Source organism: Dipodomys spectabilis, unplaced genomic scaffold (assembly GCF_019054845.1).
Source record: "Dipodomys spectabilis isolate Male_0828 unplaced genomic scaffold, ASM1905484v1 ptg000148l, whole genome shotgun sequence".
Classification (NCBI taxonomy): domain Eukaryota; kingdom Metazoa; phylum Chordata; class Mammalia; order Rodentia; family Heteromyidae; genus Dipodomys; species Dipodomys spectabilis.
The window spans coordinates 493,531-511,007 of record NW_024870825.1 but is presented as its reverse complement, the minus strand read 5'-3'; the positions used below and the strand labels follow the sequence as shown (position 1 = coordinate 511,007).

The window sequence follows — 17,477 nt, the reverse complement described above, 5'->3', positions numbered from 1 at the left end:
GTATATTCCAGACTGAAACTCCAGAAAGTAAACCCTTTTAACAATGAACAGTTTGCAAAATAAATAACAGGATGCTGAAAAGGTTTGATGCTTCAAGAACTTGGGTGACCCCAGATTTGTGATTATCTTCCTCCAGGACAAATACCCAGCATTCCCATAATCCTAAGGGCTCACTACAATGCAAACAAGGAGGCAGGTATGATCACTAAGAGGCGAAAGGTTCTGTTTACAGGTCTTCTTACCTGCTAACTCCATGTTTCTGTGGAATGCAGAGAGACCATGCAAAGTACGATTTGTCAAAGTCCACGGCAGATGACAAGCATTCCCCATAACCATCAAGATAAAATATGCAGAAATGGTTAATGGGTAATTCTTTACGTTTTTTGTTTTTTTTGTTTTTGGGTCTGTTCATGGGGCCTGAACTCTGGGCCTGGGCACTGTCCCTCAGCTCTTCAGCTCAAGGCTAGCACTCTACCACTTGAGCCACAGCACCATTTCTGGCTTTTTTCTTTTTGCTTATGTGGTGCTGAGGAATCGAACCCAGGGCCTCAGGCATGTAAGGCAAGCACTCTACCACTGAGCCACCTTCCCAGCCCCTTCTTTACATATTTAAAAATTGAGAGCATCTTATTTTTCTTTTCTTTTGGGTCCAGTCATGGGGCCTGAACTCTGGGCCTGGGTGCTGTCCCTCAGCTCTTCAGCTCAAGGCTAGTGCTCTACCACTTGAGCCACAGCACCACTTCTGGCTTTTTTCTTTTTGCTTATGTGGTGCTGAGGAATTGAACCCAGGGCCTCAGGCATGCAAGGCAAGTGCTCTACCATTGAGCCACCTTCCCAGCCCCCTGAGCATCTTATTTTTCAAGAGTAGAGAATGTCCCATTTTCCATAATTACCTGTCCAATGACTTCGCCTCAATTCCACCACTCCCACACTGATAAGGAATGTACACACATGTATTTGGAAACAGATACTAGTGGTACATTATTAACACATTTACAAATACAAAAGCAGTGTTATCCTAGGAAGCACCTGTAATGTGCATACAACAAGAATCAAAGGTTATTACATTCAGAGGTCAGCATATAAAGCTCCAGCCCCACTGTAACAGGTGAGGAAAGAACACAGGCTCTTAGGGACGATCTACCTTTCAACAGTGGAACAGGTTAGAACTTTTCATTTTCTTCATTTCTTCTGGTGGCGGTGGATGCAGGGACTTTGTCATGATGGGGCAGAGAGAAGAAGAGGGATATGATATTGTGATATGTACTTCTTGGGCTTACGACCAGAGTTGTTCCCCTATCCCTCCCTAAGGCAGGCTGTGGTGGCCCCTGGCCTTGATCTTTCAAGGAAGGTGTACAACAGCCAAACACACAACTTTCCCCTTTCATACTCTTAGCACTGAGGCATTTACTTGGCGTCCAATCATATTTCATTCTGCCTGTTCTTCACGCTTCAACCATAGCTATAGGGTGACTGTACCCAGAGTGACATTAGGCTAGGGTCCTAAACTGAAGATTACACCTGTCACACCTGGCCACTCATTCCACTGTAGACTGTAAGGAGATCTGAATTGTTGAAAGGCAAGGGAAGATTTAGTAATAGGTCTGCACATGGAAGGAGAGAGAAAGAAATTCAGCCAGTCTTCCAGATAAGAGATCTGAGCTTTAGGGTTAGATGAAGGAAGAATACAAGCAGGAATGCATGCTTAAGTCCCTTGTTGAGGTCAAATGTGAGGTCTATGATCAAAAGGGTAACCAGATGGTCAAGTGGATGATTAGCTAAGGAGTGGACAGCTAGAGCCTTGTCAAGAGCTGTTGTTTTTGAGAAGCACTGACAAGTTTGGATTCTTCCATGGATTCTGACATTCCTGAAACGCAAGGTGACTGCAAAAGCATTTCAGGTGAACGGAGACATGTGAAAAAATGCAGGCAGGGCATTTGCTAGCCCAAGTGAAAGGTCATGCTATCTGCACTGGCCTCAGTTCCTCAGTTACCCATTGTATGAAGGCACTTTTGAAAGTGGAGATAAAGCAAAAGGAGTTGAGAACCACTGTTAAGCAGATTTCAACCAAGCTCACAGCTGAACGTTACCCCTGGGCTGCAGATGCCTCTACCTCACCTCCATAGGAGCTGATCTTAGAACTTTGTTATTTCTGTCAACATATGTATACCCAGGGAGCTCATTTTCAGGACTGCTTGAATCTGTTTTTCTGGACATCAACTTAAACACACACACACACACACACACACACACACACTTGGTTATTCTCTGCCATGTAGCTTTTAATCTCAGTTGACTTAAATAGTGCAGAGTTGGGGTCAGTGGAATGGAATTTACTAGAATGATGCTGAATCTCAGCAATGAGTCCTGGGAACCCACTAGGTTATGTATGGTGGCCCTCTGCTGCACTGAAAGCCACTGGAAATATAAGGGGCAGAAATAAAAGCTTACAAGGAAAAAGTGAAATGTTGGATCTTTTTTTTTTTTTTTAATCGGTCATGGGGCCTGAACTCTGGGCCTGGGCCATGTCCCTTAGCTCTTCAGCTCAAGGATAGCACTCTACCACTTGAGCCACAGTGCAACTTCTGGCTTTTCGGCTTATGTGCTGCTGAGGAATCGAACCCAGGGCCTCATGCATGCAAGGCAAGTGCTCTACCACTAAGCCATCTTCCTAGCCCTGGGATCATTTTTATTAAATGTAAGATAGGTGAAAGGGACAGACTGCTTCCTGATTGTCTGAACTTAAACCAACTTCCTTACAGCTCCAGCCAAGATTAAAACTGTGCAAGTTATCACAAACTAAGACCTTTGGTCTACAATGTGGTCTATTGTTCAGGTTAAGGGTAATTCTAAGAAACTACAGAAGCCAGAGAGATTGCTGTAAAGGAATTGTCTCATTTATTTCACTCAAATGGATTGTGAGAGAACCTAATTAGATCAGCAGGTCTGTTTTTTTTTCAGTTCTGCACAGTGGAAGAAGATATTTGAGTTGCTAAAGGACCTACAGTTTCAGATAGATCCATTGTTGCAAATCAATATTAGTTTATTCCTAAGGGAATGTATCTCTGGTGGTTCAATGGGTAGAAGATTCTGGAAGGTATCTTTTGTGTGAGAAGTGGGGCTTTCAGAGGAGTCTGAAATGCTAACTTCCAGATGAAGTAATGGTTATGCCTCTTTTGCAAGCCATATGTGACCAGATGACCAGACTACGACCTACAGACTATACCTATCACTCAGGTCTTGGCAGGTAGGTCCAATTTCTATAATGATTTCCTCTAACTTTACTAATATAAAATGTAGATCTGATCAGAAAGGTCAAATTTACTGTCTCAGTTTCCCATGGTGGATTGTACACATGCTAGTAATAATGTAATAATAATTAAGAAGAGAACAGGAAAGGCAAAAGAGAGAATCATAAGATTCATTTCACAAAGGTGGATGTTTTTAAAAAGATGAGTTACAAATAATGTAAATGCAAAAAATATTTTTAGAAATAGTCATTGGCTCATGCCTGTAATCCTAGCTACTCAGGAGGCAAGTCCATGAGACTCTTAATCTCCAATTATTCAGCAAAGAAAGTCACAAGTGGAGCTGTGGCTCACACTAGCCTTGAACAAAAAGGCTCAAGGACAGCACCCAAGTACTGAGTTCAAGCCACAGAGCCATTTTCTTCTTAAGTGAAAACAAAATTTTGAAAACTAGGAAAGTCTGAAATATAAGGGTGTGCTGAGCCATCCCTTACTAGAAGGGACCAGGACTGAGTCCTGAGCAAGACCCCATAGCTAGTAGCAACAAAAGTAAGTGTAACCAGTTGGCTGCATTCACCAAAACTTTAGGTGAGAAAGGTGCAAGATTTGGAGTCAGGAGAATAATGTAGTGGCTTTTGTAACTGTTAGCGATTCAGATCATTGGGTCTGAAGCCAGAAGCCTCTTAGACTCATGAAAGAATTCAAGGACAGACCTGGAAACCTGAACAGCACTGGTATTTGTGCGAAGGAAAGTGCATGCACACACTCAGATAGGAGAGCAGACAGACTTGAGAATGAATGACTCCCGTGCAGAGACCCAAAAGTCAAGCTTTTTAACAGGGCCTCCCAATAAGGGAGTAGTTGTTCTTGAAAAGTATAATTACATGGAGTAAACTCCTCCCACAGGTAGGATGGATAATTGAACCTAGACTCCCAGTTTCCCTGTGGAGTGAGGCCACAGCCCTGGCCAGGGTCATGAGTCATTTATTTAACGTCAGCAGGCCAGGATGGGATTTGTTATCAACATTCTAGCTATTACTTCCAGTCATCAGAAACCAAATGCTAGGAGCCCTGCAGATTACCTCCCTTCTTCAATCCCCCCACCCCCCCACCACCAAACTTTTGAGAGGATTCATCAAGTGCTGTGGAATGTGGAGACGTGTTGTCTAGCAGGCTCCGCCTGAATAGTGCCCTTTATCTTACCTTCATCTTTTTCTGGACTATTCTCAAAAACACTGGTTTGTGTGAAGAAGGCAAAAAGAGGGTCTCAGGACTCCATAGCAAATAGAAATCTTCAATGTTCTACATAATGGAATGAATACAATTGAAGGGAACAGGCTTCTAGTAAATAATTCCCTTAATTCATCTTAAAGATTTCAATGCCTCTTTCCTCCAGGGTGGATGAGAGGAACCCTTTCCCTCAACATGGGAACAAGCGCCAAACAAGTTTCTGCATTGATTTCAGCAGGGAGAACTTGGAAGAGCCAGGGAGCACAGGTTACAAGCAATCTGATATGAAACTGCCTAAATCAAGAGTCAGGCGCAGGAATCTAGATAAAGACCGTCTGGGGTCCTGACTGTTACACCCCCCCCTCATCGCAGGACCCCCACCAAGAAGACCACCGAGAGTCAGATGTTCCGAAATGCAAATGCAAGGCTTTATTCAGGCGGGCTGCAGCTCGGGCCTCGTCCTACACACTGACTCAGCGGAGCTTAGGAGGAGAGCCCCCGAGCTGAAATGTCACAGGGTTTATAAAGGCAAAAACTACAAAGTTACAAAAGGAGAAGGAGAGAAAAAAAAATCACTGACAAATTTACAGCAACTAGAGGTGTCAGCAGGGCATTCCAAGGTGATAAGAGGTAGTAGGAAGTTATCAAACTGGCTGGGTCTCAATGGGCCATCTGGACATTCCAGAGCAGTTAAAGCTTAGCAGGGAGTAATTGGTGGTCTGTTTATCTTGGGCCAGCTTGGTCATCTCCTGAAGTTTGTGGGGACCCAAGGCCAGCTATAGTACAAAGTGGGGCCTGACTTCAGAGTAGCTTTGTTCAAGTAATCTATGGTTTTAGCAGTTTCAGCACAAACAAGACCGTTTCTGAAATTCAGGTGGGTCCAAGGTTAATATGAGCAACAGAAGGGTTACTGCTTCGAAACGAAGCCACTTTTAACTCTTCACTGACGGTAATCCCAGTTTAGGTCAGAGTTCCCAGGGTCTATGCTTCACCCTGTCTGGCAACACTGGAGTGAATCATCAGTATAGTTCTAGTAGTTGCTGGTCCAACCAACAGAGAACCTATACCAGAATGGAAGCAGTCTGAAAGGAGGTCTTGCAGGGCTGGTAGCTTACAAATGTGCCTGTTTGGAGATTAATGCATTGAAATGAAGGAATACATGGGGAAATCCAACAATACCTTAACACTTGCAAATCTCTCAGAGAAAAGCACTATCCATCATACTGGATTCATTGTACCAGAGCACCGAGGTCAAGTTCTATGTTTGCTGTGAACTTATGGGCTTTGAGTATGAGACAAGCTGGAAGGGAATCGGACCCCTAGGAGTCTCACCCTGGGAAATACATTCCTTAATTGGGTTCATTATTAAATGTCAGACTGGGTTTTTTTAAATGAGGCTGATTATTTGTATATTCATTTTTCTATGTCTGAAAAACAGGATATATAGTTTCTGGTAGTATAATGTAAATCTTACGGTTTCCATTCCCATTTCCTGAGTTATATCCTCCCTGGGAAAAAGATCACAGCAACTAAGTTACAACAGCTCTCCATCAGTGTGTTAAATGACTTTGAATAAATGCCTTAAAGGGGGTGGGGTGGTGATTCATTTCAGCTCACAGTTTCAAAGCTTTCAGTCCTTGGGCACTTAACCCCATGAGCTAGCTCTGGCTTACAGTGAGCCACAACACCATGACCAAGAGTACAAAGTAGAGCAATGCTGCTCACAACATGGGAGCCAGGAAGTGCAAGAGACAATGAGGAAATGGCCCCACAGCCCCTCCCTTGGCATATATCCAGAGACACTTCCTTCTGGTAGAACCCACCTCCTAATGGCTGTTCTACCCAACACTGCCTCAGGCAGGTAACCAAGATGGCAGCATTTGGCCTTTGAACACACAGAGGTTGCTGTATAAACCTTCTCCCTCTTCCTCACTGCTCACCCTGTGCAAAAAAAAAAAAGAAAAGAAAAGAAAAACATCTTTTCATCAGTATCTTTTATGCTTTTTCTTCTAATTTGCTTTACCCTTTTGTCTTCTAGAATAGTCCCGCTCAGACTATTCTTCAAAGGAGGACTGCTGTGGACTCTAGGCAGACAGACCTTGTTAGGTTTCCACATCTGATCTCTCAGCACTGCTGTGTGCCAAGCTTATTTCAACTCCACTGTCCTTCTTCATTAGCCCCTACACGGGAAGTCTACGAAAGGGCAGGGTGCAAAGAGCTTCAGATAGACATGGCCGTTTTCCTAGAGGTTGGTGGGCCCAACAAGGGCATATAAGGATTATTCTCCTTCCTCCATTCCTGGCGTTATGCTGTCCTTCATCTCTGTCCTCTGAAGTATCTCAGTATAATAAACCAACAAGTGTAAGTAAACATGTATCTAAGTTCTATAGATGACTCAAGCTACTTAATGGAATGTGAATAGGCATTTGTCATACAAATCTCTGATTTTTTTTTAACTGATTGCTGAGAAGCACAGGGAATGAACTCATATATCATCTAGCTGTATCAGGGCAACAAGCAGTGTACTGACACAAATTATTAGAATTTTCTCTTTGTGTGTGTGTGTGTGTGTGTGTGTGTGCGTGTGTGCACACACACATGTGTGCCAGTACAGGGACTCAAACTCAGGGTCTGAGTACTGTCCCTTAGCTTTTTCCGCTCAGGACTTTTTGGTGTTTTATTTGAGATAAGCATCTGATAACTCTCCTGTCTGGACTGGCTTTGAGCGGGGATCTTCAGATCTCAGCCTCCTGCGTAGTTAGTATTACACACCAGCGCCCAGCTCAACTGTTAGAACTGAACTGGATGGGAGGCTACCTAGCTGTATCTACTAAAGAATCACTTCCCTGCTATCCCTAGGATAAACTCTTCACATAATTTTAGAGCATAGCACGATTTACACCTCAGGAAAGTAAGAGGATAAGTGGTTTCTGTTGGGTTTTCTCTCCACGCCATTACCACTGGGAACTAAAAGTCTGTGCTCACTGGTTGCTTTCTAATCCTTTCCAGGGTTATACTGCCTTCTTCTTGCTGTGTTCTACTGCTGCACTGGTCATGACTGGGTGGAGATGCCTGGTGACAGGAGCAGGAGGGTTTCTGGGCCAGAGGATCATCAGCTTGTTGACAGAAGAAAATAAGCTACAGGAGATCAGAGCCTTGTACAGAACCTTAAGACCAGAACACAAGGAGCTGTTATCTAGTGAGTTACCGGATTGAGCATTTGGCTCTAAAGTAAAGCTAGGTATGGGGGAAAGGGAGCCTTGTCTTACAAAAATAGTAAATAAATTAAAAGGCTGTGCAGCTTCTCCCATAGCTCAGCCCATTAGGGGGAGTGGAGAATGGTACAGGAAAGTCAGCAATGAACTGATGTTTGGGGAACATGTTCTGCACTCTTGATGCTTGTGGAGCAGGTGGACAGAGAGAGCCTGTTCACATGGTACACTTCACCCCAGACCCTCGGTGACCCTGTGCACAGGGTGGGAGCCTGGCCTACTCATCTGGCAGTGAGGGTTACAGAGAAAAGGCAATAGTCCCCAGGTCATGGGAGCAATGGAGAGCAGAGGTCTGGAGATAGTCAACCCTTAAGTCCCTTTCTTTTATTCCTGTGTACCCCTGAATGGCTATCTCTTTGGGGGGGGGTCAGTGGCTGTGGCTATACAGGCTTAGTTTGGTCAAAAGTGTGAGCAGGTAAAGTGGTGGCTACTTGTCTCTCAAAAGCCAATAATCAGGAGATAAGAAGTGGGTTGAAGGCAGTTATCTAGAGGAGATAGACATGTTATTAACCCCAGAGGGCCATCTTGTGGGGTTTGGGGTAAATGTGGAGCTCAGACATAGCAGAGAGTTATATTACAGAGGCTGTGTGCTAAGGGGGTCTTCTTCATCCAAGGTATTTCCTCTGGCTAACCTCTGTCAATGTCTTGGGGACAGTGCCTGCCGTTCTCTTTAGACAAAACTGAAGATGAGGATGAGGCTTTACAAAGGACATCAGATGCCCTGGGTTCTGTAACTCTAAGTCAACAGTTAACATCTTAACCATTTACTACAGCTTCGTTTTAAAACTTAGAGTACTGAGAAAATGGAAAGGGACATAGAATTTGCGAAAGGACTGGGTGGGTAGAATGTCAAAGGGAGGTCAGGCAAATGTAACTCTATCAAGAGGCATGGTGGTGTGAACCTGAAATATCTGCTATGGTAAGAAGAAATACAAAAATTACAGTCTGACCAGGCAGAAGACCCCAGCTGAAAAAAAAAACTATAGGAAAAAGACTTGCAGGGGGAGAAGGTTATAGGAGATAATTGGTTTGCCTACCAAGTTAGAGATCCTGAATCCAATCTCTAGTAGCAAAAAATAAAATAAATATTAAAAGAGTAAGTCAGTCAAGAACAACTTAATATCAAAAAGAAAAGGGTGTGATAGAAAGAATGCTTATATGTGTTTTTTTTACAGTAGTTAATTTAATCTGCATGCTCTACCAATCCTTAGTCTTTCTTCCTGACCCTGATTTCCTCTCTAACTTTTCACATTTCCTGATTCTCGGGTCATCCAGTTCTTGTCTATCCTGCCTCAATATCTGCCCCAAATAATAATTTAACATTAGAATAATGACTGAAAATACAAAGCGCTATTCATCTGATTTATTATATAACTTTTGAATATGAATTAATAGTACCCTTATGTAATTATAGCTTAATTTCTACCTCATCAGTTTTCATGATGACTTAGGAAATCTGAAGGCTAGCTCTAGACCAAAATGACTTAACTTATAAAGCAATCCAAAAGTTTAACATTTGAGTTAAATATGTTCCTTATTGAATAAAACAAAAACAATTACAAAGACACAAAGCACAAGAAATGATAGAATTGTGGTTTTCAGCTAAGTTACCTGAAATTTTTAAGAAACAGAAATTATACCTCACAATTTTTAAATAGGCACACAAGACCCAAATAGCAGAGACAGAGGAAGTCAAGTGTGCATTTAGGTGTAACTAGAGATAATTATGCCATCTCTAAAAAGTTTTTAAAGCTCATTTTTTTTAAACTTTAATAACATGCTATCTTCAACCATATTGGATTTTTTTCTTCTGCTCAACATTGGACCAAAAAAAATTTACTATGGATTTCCTGGTGAAATGTAGTATAGATAAGAAAAATTCTTTTTTTTTCTGGCTCAAGTTCTCAGGCTTGAAATCAGGGCCTCTGCACTGTCCTTTGGCTTTTTAGGTCCAAGCTACAGCTCTAGCACTTAAGCCACACTTCCACTTCCAGCTTTTTGTCTGGTTATTTGGACACAAGAGTCTCACAGACTTTTCTGCCCAGGCTGGCTTCAAACTAATATCCTCAGACCTCAGCCAACTGAGTAGCTAGGATTACAGAGTTGAGTACTGGCTTAAGAAAAAAAAAAAAGCTTTTTTGACATCTGTCAAGGATACTACTATTAAAATTATACCATCAGACGATAATCCTTGCCAGGCATCAGCAAGTCACTTTATCTGTAATCCTAGCTACTCAGGAGGCTGAAATCTGAGGATCCCAATTTGAGGCCAGCCTGGGAAGGAAAGTCTATGAAATTCTTATCTCAAATTAATTACTCACACACACACACACACACAAAAGCACCAAACTTGAAATGGAGTTGTGGCTCAAGCGGTAGAGTGCTAGCCTTGAACAAAACAAACAATTTAAAAAACCCTCAGGGACAGCACCCAAGTCCTAAGTTTAAGTCCCAGGAGTAGCATTTTTAAAAAGTCATGTCTCAAGCAAAAATATATATAACCATACAGACAGAAGTACAAATAGATTCAAGCTCCATGCTGTATCTGTGATTTCAAATTGTATACACCTAATTAAATAACCTGTTACTTAAAAATTAAAACTCGTTCATAGGAAATATTTTAATACTGTTCATAACATTTCTTAAAAATGTTTTCTAGGGGCTGGGAAGGTGGCTCAGTGGTAGAGCACTTGCCTTGCATGCATGAGGCCCTGGGTTTGATTCCTCAGCACCACATAAGTGAAAAGAGAAAAGCCGGAAGTGGCGCTGTGGCTTAAGTGGTAGAGCGTTAGCCTTGAGCTGAAGAGCTGAGGGACAGCGCCCAGGCCCAGAGTTCAGGTCCCACAACTGGACCCTCCCCCCACTCCAAAAAATGTTCTCTAATCTGCTCAGACAAGAACTTAAAAGATATGACCAAAAAAAGACAGTCCTGCCTGTTTCTCTCTCAACTTCAAATCTATCTCCATCATTCATTCCCTACAGAACTAAATTCTAAATTCTTCCTCTTACAGCCAGCTCTTCACAATCTTTCCATTTTCTGTAATGAATTTGATGAACTTCCCACAGCACTCCTTAAAAATTATATTCGAAACACAGAGATCTGACTGTTCAGATTTCTATTCTGCAAGTGGATGTGTTTGAAGCACATGTTGTGGTCTTCCAATAACTGCTACAAATTCGTATCTCTATGCCTTTGTTTAACGCACCACCTCCTCACAACATTTCCCCTCTAGGACTGCCCCTGGGCACCCAGGTAAGTGTTACCCAATCAGGAACCTTCACAGCCCGTCCAGAAAGCTCCCCCTGTGCCCGGTCTCCTGTCCCCACAGAGCTGCAGACAAATGCTAAGGTGACAGTGCTGGAAGGGAACATTCTGGATGCCCAGTGTTTGTGGAGAGCCTGCCAGGGAGTCTCAGTCGTAATCCATACCACTGCTCTCATTGACGCCACTGGTGTCATTCCCAGACAGACCATCATTGATGTCAATCTCCAAGGTATAGTACCTCAGGGAGAGATGGGTCTCCAGCAGCATCTCAAAGACCTTATTTAGTGTCTCAGGGCACAATTGCAGAAGTGGGGGTAGGGGGAAGAAGGAGGAGGAGGAGTAGATGAAGAGGAAAGAAATGGGAAGGAGGAAGAAGTAGAGCAGAAGATGGAAGAGGAAGAGGAGGAGGAGGAGGAGGAAGGGGAGGAGGAGGAGGAGGAAGAGGAGGAGGAGGAGGAGCAGGAGGAGGAGGAGAAGGAGGTGGAGGAGGAGGAAGATGAGGAGAGGAAGCAGCAGCAGCTGTTGTATGATTAAATAAGTAGTGAAAGGTAATAGTGATGGCAAATTTGTAGCCATGCAAAAGTAGTTTCCAACTTTGCAAGTGTTTTACATAAAACAACACAGTTCTCCATGTTAGAGATGGGTGAAATATATTTGTAACAGGACAGTGGAAAGCATGTGTTAACCAAAATTTCAATAGGGTAAATACAAGGCAAAACTGAGAGTCAGATTATATCAAATCAAGGATTTCTCTTCTATGGAGAAACCTATAGACAACATAATAAATGAGTAATAGATATCCAAATCCAACTTGATATCCAAAAAATTGCAGGAAGCTGAACAGAAAAGGAACTATCAGTTCACACATACACACCACAACACACACATACCAAATAGCTAAAAAATTTATAAGAAGAAATGCAGTTACATATGTAGTTTTATTAAAATAAAACTTTAAGGAAAAAAAGAGGAAAGAAAGAATACACCTGTCTCTAGAATACACCCTAGGTGAGGATGGAGGTAAACCCGAATCTGTGACCATTGCAGATAGTCTTGATTATTCCTTAACGGTGACACTGTGATCTCCACTGGCAGGTACCCAGCGTCTGTTGGAAGCCTGCATCCAAGCTAGTGTGCAAACCTTCATCTACACCAGTTCAACTGCAGTTTCCGGGCCCAACTTCTACAAGGAGACCATCCAGAATGCCCAGGAAGAAGAGAATCATGAATGCACATCGACTGACCCATACTCACACAGCAAAAAGCTGGCTGAGAAAGCTGTGCTGGCAGCCAATGGGTGCACCCTTAAAAATGGTGGCACCTTGCATACTTGCTCCTTGAGGCCTCCATTTATCTATGGGGAGGGAAGCAAACATCTTTCTGACATAGTAAATCGTGCTCTACAGAACAATGGAAACCTTGTAAAATTAGGTCCCCACTCTCTGGTTAACCCTGTCTATGTGGGCAACGTGGCTTGGGCCCACATTCTGGCCTGCAGAGGCCTGAGGGACCCCAAGAAGGCACCAAACATCCAAGGGCAGTTCTACTACATCTCAGATGACACACCTCACCAAAGCTATGATGACTTAAATTACATAATGTGCAAAGAATGGGGCTTCTGCCTTGATCCTAAGCCCACCCTTCCTCTCTTCCTGCTGTACTGGCTGGCTTTCCTGCTGGAAGCAGTGAGCTTCCTGCTGCGTCCTATCTACGAGTACCGACCCTCCTTTACCAGACACTTAGTGGTACTCACAAACAGCGTGTACACCTTCTCCTACAAGAAAGCACAGCGAGATCTTGGGTATGAGCCACGCTTCAGCTGGGAGGAAGCCAAGCAGAAAACCACCGAGTGGATCGGCTCACTCGTGAAGCTGCACAAGGGGACGCTGAAGTCAAAAGCTCAGTGAGGTGACAGATGGGGAGCTGAGTGTTGTCAGGAGGGTTGTCCCCATTTTCCCCTGGTCACCTCCAGAAAGGGACTGGGGCACAGGCCCTGATCCCCTCTTCCCTCTGACACCAGGGCCAATGAGGGTCACCCTGGGCCACCAGGAGCCTTCCCAGCCTGAGACCCATCCAAAAGCTTCCACCCTAACCCCGACACCCCGGTACACAGAGGAGCTGCTGAGTCTCACCTGCAGTGCCCGGCTCCAGTAGCTGCTCTGAGCCACTCAGGGTCTTTGTGATTTGGAGCTTCGATTCTTTGGTTCTTCTTCCTGGCTCAAAGGCTAGAGCATTTCTTTCTTTGTTAAATTCCCATTCCTAATAAAAGTAAGTGAAAGTGCACTAAATGCTTATAGGGCCTCATCTGGACAAGGCATGCTTCTGGTAACACACTTACCAGCTTTCCTTTCCCCATCCACTATGGTCCTCTGTGGGTCAGAAAAGCAGGGAGGTTCCAGGAGGGGAGAAGGGCGGTGGGTAGCTCCAGGAGAAGAGCAGACAGACATTTCAGGCAACTACTAGAAGATAGGCATAGGAACCCACATTTCCTCCTCACCAGATCAGGGGGACAGGAATTGCTGTCCCTGTGTCATGGATGAGGAAACTTGTATCCCTCTCTGTTTTTGGAACTTGTAAGACAGGTTCAGCAGGGAGCCGGATACCAAAGCTCTCATCTTCCCATTCATTCCCAGACCACTGGTTTGTCATGGGACAAAGAGCACTAGGACACTGGGTGGTATTTCCTGACAGAGCCTCAGCTGTCTACTTGCCACTCCCCGCCCCCCCCACATACACACCTTTGCCATAAGCTCTCTAGAACTGGAAGAACCTGAGGGGAACATGGGAAATCTCTCATGCTAACTAACGGTCCTGATCAGGATTCTCCTACACACTACCTCCAAAGACAATATTCTCGAAGATTCTAGAAAACTGGATATTTGAGTCTTGAGGTTTTGGATATTCTCAATTTCAAATGTCCACCATCCAGTTCATAGAATGAAAACACGCCATGGATTCTGGGAAAAGAGAAACATGACTGAAGTCTCACATATATCCCACAGATATTGAAATTTAAAAATCTGTCCTTACCTCCAGATTGATCTGCCTCTCCCCACCTCCACCCTCATCTCCCGGTCTCCCTTATGTCCCATTAGCTGTCTTCATCCTCCCATCTCCTTAGCCTCTAAACCAAAGTGGGTAGGTGATTCAGTATGGGGAAGAAAAAGCCATTTCCTACTATATCTGTGTTGCCTCCTGTCTTCCCACCAACAGCAGCACAACCCCTCACCCAGACTCCAGATCTCTTATCTCAGCTATTTTCAAATATGTTAATAGGACACATTGGTTTGTACTGAGTTCTGTCCTAGGCCTAAGGTACCAAACTAAAGGGGAGGGGGGGAGTTTCTTTCGTCTTGAATTTCCATACCCAAAAGCTAAACATCAGGCCCTTATCTGATCTCCAAGATTTCAAGACAGAATGTCCACATTATCAAGCCAGTATGTCACTGTCATTATGAGAAGGAAGTCTCTTATGCTATACAGTAAAGGGGGTGGAGGGGTCAGCTTGTCTAGTTCTGCTGTCTACAGCCCTCTTCCGTCTACAAAGCCAGTGCCTCCGTTTGGCTCACTGAGCACAATTCTATGATACAAAAGAGGAACTGCCCAAGTCCAGACCCATAATTGTTGATGAAAACCTTACTTTGTATGTGTATGTTGACACAATTTACAGATCATTAATTCAGTTGATTTGGACTACCTTCAAGTGTTAGCTGACTATTCACTCTGTAGGGGAAAGGAAAAAACAACATTTGAGGTACCCAACTGGGTTTGAACTGGCCACAGAGTGGAGAGGACCCACACTCTGGCATATGACAACTAGAGTTCCTTCTTGGTTATCCAAGGCACAGTGGCAGCACCTGCCCATGTCTGGTGAGGCTGCACAGCTCCCAGGCCCAAAGCAAGGGGGCAGGGGTGGGGCAGGGGGGGGCGGGGTGCCAGGTCCCTGGGGGAATATGGGAAGGGCCTCCACTCTCCTCTGAAGCCTAGTGAAATTCCTCATTAAATATCTAGGACAATTCTCACAGGGAAGGGATAGAAGCTTGTCTCCCCAAGGGAAAAGAGGGGATGAGTACAGAAAGAGAAAAGGGGAGTGGGTGGGTATGCCAACTGAATAACCATAGGCCTTAGAATGCTCTGGCTAATACCCATTTTTCCCTTACTTAAACTGTGGCAGAGGCAGAGCACTTGCTTCCCAGCCAGTACACAACGTGCCAGTCACCACAAGGGGAAGCAAAGACAGGAGGGAGAATGTCAGCAGCCCCAGCCTGCGGGCCCTCCTCCCTTCCCTCTGTCTGGGGAACCTTCCATCTATGTAAAAGAAAACACAGTTCAGGGCACAGCCACTGACTTAAATGCAATATACATAGGAATTTATAGGATTAAGCTGAGCCAAAAGTGCTCAACTCCAACTACTCACCTCTGCTGATGCAACCCAAGCTCACCATTAACTAGAATACGCAAACATGGCTACATGGGTCAAACTGTATTCCCATAAAATCTTATTTACAGAGTCAACTCCTGTTTTTCTAGAACATACAAGCTGACCTGAATGACATTTAATGGGGAACAAATAAAGCAAGAAGAACATAGTAAAAGACTGATATGGATTTAATGAGACATATTCCATATTGGTTATTGAATACCAGGAGGCTGTCCAAGGAACCATCATTAAATAACATAATCCCAAAACAATGCAACTCTCACATACACAAGCATACTCACACAAAATGTTACTCTTTGAATCATTAAGTTAATCCCTATCTTTACAAACAGATGTAAAATATTACAGTGAAAAAAATACATGCACAGATTTCAGAAACACAATTGGGATTGTCTATGGACACAGATAAACGTACTCTTTTCAGATACATACGGCCTCATGATTGCCAAGACCACATGGCTCAAGGGGTAACTTCTCATCCTCCTCCACGTCAGAACTGGAGATTTAATCAAGCCATTTAACCTTTTAAATGGTTGCAGTTTTTGCTTAGAGAAGGGCAGCCTGCTCTTGATCAAAGTACAGGAATCTTTAGATGAATATATCCCAGGGTCAACTCCCACAGTCAATAGGAGAAAACCGTCATTCCAAGACTGAAGACAACGAACGACCTTCTGATGCAAGTGTGTTCCTTAAAGAGGTGCCAGAAAAAATGGAATCACATTTGAAATACACCTGTGTGGGGTACATGGGTGGGTGGATGAGTGGTTGAAGAGCTTTCTTCTGCTAAGGGGTTTGCTCACCGAAGAGATAGTAGCTGTGTCTTATGATGAGAGATAAAACCAGAGGCAAATGAAGTGTTAAGATTTCCACTACTATTATTTTCCATTTGCTTCAACACCCCCCCCCCCCACTGAACCCTCTTTCTAAAGTTGCAGATAATGACACACATCTGATGCTGGCTAGACCATGTGTAAATAACCCATAAAGTAGAAAAACAATCATGGGTAACAAAAAGTAGGATATTTCACAGGCAGAGACATGTGAGAAATTAAAACATCTGGCAGAGGTAGATGAGCATGCGAAAAACACGCGTACGCACACACACAGAACAAGACTCCCTAAATTTACTACGTTATTTTTCTGTAGGTCTTTATAATACTTGGAATTCAGACAAGAGTCAGAATAAATAACTTTGCTTGCATAACTCTTGTCTAAAAAGAAAATAAGTATCCCTAATAGGACCATCTATTATTTTCATTTGTGAATAGCAGTACTTGATGAAGAGGACAAGATCAACAGGCAATATACAAGCCCACATTATTCCATATTCTCATGTTCTTGTAACAAAAACATGCTTTCCTTTCCAATAGTCCCCAAAGAGGTTTGCTGCTAAAATACAAATGATTAAATATAAATTAATAGCAATCACAGAAATGTATACAGCTTTAGAATTGTAAGAACAATCTTGTATGGTGTCCAATGATTTGTGATAATGCTTCCATGAATCATACTGGGTATTAATGTTAAGGAAATAGTAGTGCTTTCCACAATTCTAACTTCTAGAGGCTAACCTATGGGAGGAATTTTCAGCATCGGGAACTGGAATCTATACAAGAGTCATCTAATTACAGCTCCCTACTAGAAATGGAACATAGCGAGGACACTTGAATAAGGTGACAAAGGCCAGCTTTGTCAATAAGGACACCTTTGGCCCTTCTGGGCTAGCTCTGAGTTCCCCCATCAAGTATAAGAATATCTCAGTGTCCCTATTTGTTATATAAATCCTAACAGATAAGTCTTCACCCTAGCAGGGGAGCTGGAAAACACACCTAATTCACAGTCCTCGGCCTTGCTTAGGACACCTCGCCACACTACCTCTAGGCCTTTTCTAAGACAGAGGTGATCATCCTGTTTCACCACACAAAGACATGAGAAACTAACCATCATTAAAAAGCATAAAGCACTCTGCAACTGCAAAAAGTGCTATTTTGGCATCAATGTAACAACTAGAAAACATTCAT

General features: G+C 43.4%; 1 protein-coding gene across 2 annotated transcripts; it reads left to right on the top strand.

The window, feature by feature from the left end:
• Positions 1–7,532: 7,532 nt before the first annotated feature.
• Positions 7,533–13,002, top strand: LOC122118374 (NADPH-dependent 3-keto-steroid reductase Hsd3b5-like). Of its 2 annotated transcripts, XM_042692337.1 has the most exons (3): positions 7,533–7,677; positions 11,080–11,244; positions 12,111–13,002. In XM_042692337.1, the coding sequence occupies exons 1-3, from the start codon at positions 7,533–7,535 to the stop codon at positions 12,920–12,922; spliced, it is 1,122 nt and encodes a 373-aa protein (XP_042548271.1). In that variant the 3' UTR covers positions 12,923–13,002. The 2 variants fall into 2 exon arrangements, with proteins under 2 accessions (XP_042548271.1, XP_042548272.1); XM_042692338.1 differs by lacking the exon at positions 11,080–11,244.
• Positions 13,003–17,477: the final 4,475 nt, after the last annotated feature.

Bases quoted from the DNA above. Each gene is read 5' to 3' on its own strand.
- LOC122118374 (XM_042692337.1), top strand. From the start codon at position 7,533: ATGACTGGGTGGAGATGCCTGGTGACAGGAGCAGGAGGGTTTCTGGGC. The intron at 7,678-11,079 runs GTGAGTTACCGG...CTGTCCCCACAG, and splicing joins ACACAAGGAGCTGTTATCTA to AGCTGCAGACAAATGCTAAG. The intron at 11,245-12,110 runs GTATAGTACCTC...CTCCACTGGCAG, and splicing joins CATTGATGTCAATCTCCAAG to GTACCCAGCGTCTGTTGGAA.